At 42.7% G+C, this 7,500-nt stretch overlaps 1 protein-coding gene across 1 annotated transcript in view; it reads left to right on the top strand.

Annotated features, from left to right (window-relative positions):
• Positions 1-7,500, top strand: part of MAD1L1 (mitotic arrest deficient 1 like 1) — a 1,632,937-nt gene that overhangs the window by 947,807 nt on the left and 677,630 nt on the right. Inside the window, exon 14 of the mRNA XM_053695314.1 lies at positions 460-548. Coding sequence (XP_053551289.1) covers positions 460-548 — 89 coding nt within the window. The remainder of the gene's footprint in view (positions 1-459; positions 549-7,500) is intronic.

The following is a 7,500-nucleotide window of genomic DNA, read 5'->3' on the forward strand; positions in this document are numbered from 1 at the left end:
AACGGGTCTGTTGTTTTTACTGAGCGCATCGGGCCTGCTGTATAGTCACAGCCCGGCCCGACCGCGCCATTAGACACAGTGCAGCTCGCTCCTGCTCTGTCTGACAGCGGGAGCGAGCTGCACTGTGTCTAATGGCGCGGTCGGGCCGGGCTGTGACTATGCAGCTGGCCAGATGCGCTCAGTAAAAACAACAGACCCGCTCAGCAGAGTACAGAGAGCGATATTTTTATAAAATAAAAAGGGAATATTATGATTTAAAAAGTTTGGCTAATATAATGTGCAGAATTATATATCATTATTTTTAAGGTTTACTGACCCTTTAAGATAAAAATATTTATAATGGTCTAACTGTGTAGCAATACCCTAGAGAAATGATTGTATTTGTTATTGCTTTTTCCATCTCGGCAATAATTTTTTTAGTAATTTTTCTATATATTTTTTTTTACTATGTTTCTCTAGTTAGCAGGAGAACTAAAAATTGTGAAGTCTCAGATGGGAACGTCAGACCAGAGTGTATCCATTACTAACGAGGCTGTAAAATCGCTCAGGTAGGTTATAAGGATTTATAGGGTTTAAGGGCAATTTATGAATTTATTTAAATTATGCAAAATATATTTCATTTAACAACCAGTTTGCAAATGGAAAAAAAACGCAATTTGAGCATGGATTATGTTAATGCACTGATTTATAGCTTGTTGAGCAATGTAAAGTTGACCACATTTATAAAGGCATATTTTTTTCTTTCAAGTACTGATGCACTTACAACTAAAAGTTCCCTTGTAGTCCTCTTGAAAGCAGGTTCTCTTTTTATAGCTTTGCCACCTCGGCCATGTTTTCCTGGACACTTATGAGTTACTCATCCTGAAGGGTAAGAAGGACAGAACATGTATTATGCCTCTGGACATCACATGAATAGTGCTGAAAAACAGCACAATACATGTTCCTCCCGGCAAACCCTGCAGCATGTGTAACTGATAAGTGTCAAGTAAAAATCGCAACCCAAGCTGCCAACAACCCCCTTTATTTTGTTCTCTTCAAACTTTAGGACAGACAGGTGATACAACTAGTTCTCTTTAGACTAAACACACCCCTTCTCTGCAAACAGCCTATGGGCCAGAGCAGGTGTTCTCACTCTGGTTCATTTGTGAAGCAGCTGTTTGGCTGTGCCGCCTATCTTTTCTTATTTGTTTTTCTTTTTTATTGGGGAAAAAAAGGCTCAGTACAGTGGAGTCTGGCGGCACAGAGCCTCACATTTAAATGTTTTCAGAAGTTTTTGGATTCTAGTTTGTTTTTTTGTGTAAGTTTTCTTCTTAAACGGGAAGAGTCCACAGCTGCATTCATTACTTTTGGGAATTCAGAACCTGGCCACCAGGAGGAGGCAAAGACACTCCAGCCAAAGGCTTCAAATACCTCCCCCACTTCCCTCATTCCCCAGTCATTCTTTGCCTTTTGTCACAGGAGGTTGGCAGAGAAGTGTCGGAAGTTTGAGATAGTCTCTTGGAGGGTAGTACTCTTCGAAATGGGACTGGAGTTTTAAGTAATCCTACCAGCCTCTCAGTGAGAGCATGGATGAATGTTAGAGTCCGGAGATGCAGGAAGAGTTTCTCTACAAAACCATCCCGACTCATATTAACAGCTCCTTGGCAATTAGCGTTGACGAGTTTCGCTGCCTGCCTTTATTCACTCAAGTCCATGTCAAAAGTGAGGCTACTATCTGCCACACTTGAAGGGCCGTGTTCCTGTTCCATGGCATTGATTCCAGTAAGATTGTTTCATTTTACTTCATTATGTGAATGTGATGTTAACAAGAGAAAGTAGGGTCCCAGTGGGACTTTTTTTTATCTTAAAATAGTAATCATGGGTTAATATCTCCTGAGGGGGGTTATTGAACAGGGGGTACTTTTAATCATGTTTGTTATATAGTTCTACCTGCTAATGTGTAGTAATACTTCGGCTCATGGCTATTCAAAACATAACGGCCTTATCGTTAATTGGCGCAATCTCTTGAGATGCGCACACTTTTTGTAACTGGCACGGTGCACTCGTGACCGGGTGTGGTTACATTGTTTTGATTGTGTGGCGACAGAGATTGTCTGCTCATGGGTTGTCTGGTTTACAGGAGGGGGTGAGTGCCCCAGCCATTGGGGGTGTAGAAAGGGTGCCAGTTAGTGTTTGTCATTTTTGTAATCCCAAGAATATGGAGGATTCGGATTTCTTAGACACGGATGTTTCTGCTATGGAGAATGCGTCTTCTGATGAATATGAAATGGCCTGGGTTATCCATGCCCATCAGTTATGTTCCGATTTCCGTTCTAAAGTACTCTCTTCTCCCGAATCAGGGACCTTAGAGTGCGTTGAGCCATCTGCCTCCGAGGAGCCTATGTCCCGTGAGGCGCGTGCCCCAGAACCTTCCTTTGCTGTGTAAGCAGGTGTCACTATGGCTTTTACTCCTCCAGAAGGTGGCTTGTTTCCTCCAGAGGTTACGGCATGGTTCCGCATGGCCATTTCTTTGGTGCTGGCTCATTTATATCTCCCAATTGAAATGTTTTTAAGATACTGTCCGTTTTCTGTGAACCAGGGCCCGTCGGGCGTGGGATCGCCTGATTCAGTTTGTCCTCCTGGAGAAGCCTTGGCCTCTGAGGCTTCAGGGGCCGGGGTCTTTTATTGATCTGGCAAGGGATGATTTTGCCTTCCGTTTATAGGCTGGCACGTCTTTGTGTCCTTTTAAGGCATGTTTTGGCTGTGCTAGAGGATTCCATTCCTAGTGGGCTGAGGGATCCGAGGCCTTAGATGCTGAATGGCAAGATGGATTAGACGTTTGGGGATGAAGCTAATCTCCTTGACGTCTCAGTTTTTTCTTTTTCTTTTATGTTTCGGTTCGAGTTCTGAGCGGGCGTGAATGGGGCCTCTGATCGACTGGTTCCGTTGGAGTATCCATTCACCTTGGTCGTTCACCCGCTGGTGCTGACTTACTTTTATTTTGATCTGTATAGGATGTGTTTGATTTGTTTTTATTAAGCTCATGTCTGATATCATTCTGTTTTGGAAACGTTCTTTCTCTTGAACCGATACTTGCGATTTTGTGGTCACATGGGCGCTTCCCTGGAAGTTGCACACTTTTTTTTTAACAGAGTTATGTTTTCTAGTTTCATACTATCGAATCTTCGGGTCAATTTTTCTTGATACTTGGACAGTTTCTGCTGTTACTTGGGTTCATGTCACCCTCATGGTGCTGATTGAATCCTGTCGGATTCTGATTGTCACTTGGCCTATTAATATGGACTCCGGGCTCGGATCCTACTTCAAAGTATGGGGCCTAGTGTGTAGATCTAACGCTTCTAAACGGAGGCTTGTGAGTTCCGATCTAGGTTGGCCTTTTCGGGCTAGTCGCTTGGGATATGGGTCTGACTTTTTTTTGATAACCATGGTTCTTAAAGGGCCATAGGGACTCAGAACCGTAATTTACATTCCTTTGGAGTTGGGAGATGTGTGTGACCTCCGTGGTCTAGTTTTCTGAGTGGTGAACGATTTGCGTCCTCACTTGAGGTTTCTTCTGGATGTTGACTCTTTTAGCCTAATAGCATTACTTTTGCGGTGGTCGAGTCAATTTCCTCCCCGTCTTGGGTTGGATCATCTGTTCCGGAAGTGCATGCGTGTCCTTCCTTTGTTCAGCGTTGCGTTTGCTCTAGTATGTGGAGTGCAGGGGTTACCCTGCCTTCTGCAAGGAGCTGCGAGGCTCCCAGTCGTTACCCTATTTTCAGGAGACCAAACCTGTTCTCCGTATAGGATATACCCTTGGTCATGACATGGTCTTTCTACGCTCGTGTGTTATCCTTTGACCTTGTTGCAGATCTAGCCTTCAGGCTTGAGAGTGGTGGTCCGAGGTCGGTTACAGACTTTAACTTTCTTTCTGGGGTCAGGTAGATTACCTTTTATCCTCTCCAGCGTGTGTTTCAGGTAGTAAAGCCTGTCTACAAGGGTTTACCTTGCGATCCAGTGGCAGTGGGTGCTGAATTGTTAAACTGATAAGGAGTTTTTTCAGACTCTTGGGTTTGAGGCTGTTCGCTAGGTTCTTTAAGTCTACAGACTTTAGATGGTGCGGTCCTAATCATTGGAGGCAGCTTAGGGTTCCTCAGGAGGTTAGATCTATTGATTGATTCAGTTTTTCGAGGACTCTGGCTTAGGACCTTGTCTCTTGCTTGGCTTGGGCATGGACAGTTCTGCTTAACCTTAGGGTTTAGGTTCCCACGGGTCCCTTTAAAGGGGGCAGGGTTTCTGTCTCTCATGGGAGATTCATATCTGCCTGAGGCTTAGGTTTAAGGTCTCTCTGACAGGTCCCTACTGGTCTTATGGGGCATCTGATGCTTCTTTGTAGACTCCAGGTGTCGTTTCTCCTGGGTTGGCGATATTGGCTGAAGGAGCTTGCCTCTTTTGGTAGGGTGATTTCCATTGCTTTAGTTCCCTTTTTTCTCACCTAGGGTGGGGGATGGGTTCTTGTGTGTTCTATTTGATTAAGTATCTGTAATGACCCGTGGGTCCTTGTTCTTGCCTTGTAGGTTTTTTTCCCCTTACTTGCGTCCTTAGAATACTGGAAAGGGAGATGTGGGGTTGTAGTTGGCTCCACTGTTCCTGACACAGGAGGTTGTGGGTTGTGGGTTTGCACCCAGGTAAGGCCCCTGTTATATGCTGGATTCTGATATTTGGATGCGGGGGGGTCTGAGTTCTCTCTTCCCTTGGGAAGACAGCAGTGTAGGGGTTCTTTTACCCGAGCACAACGTTTTCTGTCCTGACTCACGGTAGCATACCGGTTTTAGTAGCTATCAGAGTTCTACTCAGGGGTTTTGCTTTCTAGTAGATCCATCCTTTTTCTTCCAGAGGTCTGGGACTCTTGTCTTAGGTCTTTAACTAGCCTTTGGGCTGGGACTAACCTGGAGGGAAGGTCGGGATTAGTTTGCTTTATGCAGTGTTGACCGTTTTCTTCTCTAGAGTCTGTTCTTTCCTTCGGTGGAAGGATTTTTCATGCCCATCCCTCTTCTGTTGGCATCTGCTGCTGAGAGGGGACGCTCCTTGGCAACCGGTATTTCTGGTTGGTAGCTGTTGTTGAGTTTTTTTCTGCGCTTCTTGGAGTCCTACGATGGCTTAGGGTCAGCTTTGCTGCCTGGAGGCTGGTCATCGCGAGTTCCTGTTTTCAAGTGGCTCAGTGTTCTCTTGGAGAGCTCTTTGCTAGCTGCTGGCATAGTTAGATAGAGGTTCTTGACCTTTAGGTCAGGGGTACTTTTCATGGGAGACGAGAGCCGAAGGGCTGGCTCCTCTGAGACTTTTGTGCTCAGCAGACTCTGTGGCTGTGGTGCCTTTCGAAGGGGCCACCTTTTTGTACCCACCCTTTGTTTGCATTCAGTGTCCTCTAGCTTGGGTATTGTTTTCCCAAAAGTAATTAATGCTGCTGTGGACTCTTCCCGTTTTAAGAAGAAAAACATAAATTATGCTTACCTGATAATTTTCTTTTTACAGGAAGAGTCCACAGCTCCCGCCGGCGTTTTGTCTATGAGGCGGCAGTAAAATTTTGATCTTCTGGCACTTTTTTCACCCTGATATTTATCCTACTGTTCCTTGTTCCCTTGGCAGAATGACTGGGGGGTGAGGGAAGTGGGGGAGGTATTTGAAGCCTTTGGCTGGGGTGTCTTTGCCTCCTCCTGGTGGACAGGTTCTGAATTCAAGTGATGAATGCAGCTGTGGACTCTTCCCGTCAGAAAAAAAGAAAATGATCATTTAAGCATAATTTATGTTATTTAGAATATTACAATACTATTAAAGCATTTTGACTTCCGGGGACATGCATCTGTTCTGAGGTCAAATTTTTGGAGCATCATTTATTAAGGGGGATTATGGAGACATGTTTCTGATTTGAGATTTCATGTTTGGGCATAGTGTTCTTGTAGAAATGGGGTCTTATATTTTGGTGTCTTGCTTTTTAAGTTTGTTTAAGAGGGTATTTGCTGATGCTAAGACCATATTTTTTAAAATCTAAATAATATCCTTAAAGTAATAAAATATATATTAACTAATTAATTAAAGACTCTAATAAAGCTTTGAAGGACCATGTTCTAACTTGTTAACGCATACATTAGCCAACTGTTTTTGTATTATGGTTCTCATTACCTATCAGGAGGGAGTTGAGGTCAGGACTTGTGACATTATCAATGTGATAATGAGGAGCCATGTTTCCCACCATTCCGTGCCTTCATATTAGTCACAGTAGTATGTTTGTAGATAAAATCTGCAGCCTTCAGCTTCACTGTTGTTTTTCTATGTCCCTGCTCAATTATATGCACTTCATTATTGCTGCATTTGCATTTTAAAATAAAGGTAATTTAATTTTTAAAAAAAGTTGTCTGTCTGTGAACTTGGTATGCCTGCTACTCATGTAGATAATATTAAAGGGATATGAAACCCAATTTGTTTTTCTTTCATGATTCAGATAGTGCTTGCCATTTCAATTATCTTTCTAATTTACTTCTATTTTAATTTTGTCTTCATTCTCTTAATATATATTTTTTTTTTTTTTAAGGCAGGAATGTAAGCTTAGGAGCATGCCCTTTTTTGTTCAGCACTCTGGGTAGTGCTTGCTGATTGATGGCTTCATTTAGCCACCAATCAGCAAGCGCTAGCCAGGTGCTCAACCAAAAATGGTCCGGCTCCTAAGCTTGCATTCCTGGTTTTCAAATAAACATACCAAGAGAACAAAGACAAAATATAAAAGGAGTAAATAAAAAAATTGCTTAAAATTGCTGCTCTAGCTGAATCATGAAGAAGACTCTGATAATGATGCTACCTTTTCTCCTTCTGTTGCCAAATCCTCCAGAAGTCATTGGTTTGCTCACTTAAAGGCACATGAAACTAAATGTTTTCTTTCATGATTCAGACAGAGCATACAGTTTCAAAAAAACTTTCCAATTTATTTATATTATCAAATTTACTTTGTTCTCATATTATTTATTGTGGAAGAGATATCTAAATAGGTATTGTGGACATGTCTGTAGCACTACATGACAGGAAATAGTGCTGCCATCTAGTGCTGTTGTTAATGTATAACATTAGTACTGCATGACAGGAAATAGTGCTGCCATCTAGTGCTCTTGCTAATGTATAACATTAGTACTGCATGACAGGAAGTAGTGCTGCCATCTAGTGCTCTTGTTAATGTATAACATTAGTACTGCATGACAGGAAATAGTGCTGCCATCTAGTGCTCTTGCTAATGTATAACATTAGTACTACATGACAGGAAATAGTGCTGCCATCTAGTGCTCTTGCTAATGTATAACATTAGTACTGCATGACAGGAAGTAGTGCTGCCATCTAGTGCTCTTGTTAATGTATAACATTAGTACAGCATGACAGGAAATAGTGCTGCCATCTAGTGCTCCTGCTAATGTATAACATTAGTACAGCATGACAGGAAATAGTGCTGCCATCTAGTGCTCCTGCTAATGTATAACA

This window comes from Bombina bombina, chromosome 11 (assembly GCF_027579735.1).
Source record: "Bombina bombina isolate aBomBom1 chromosome 11, aBomBom1.pri, whole genome shotgun sequence".
Lineage (NCBI taxonomy): Eukaryota > Metazoa > Chordata > Amphibia > Anura > Bombinatoridae > Bombina > Bombina bombina.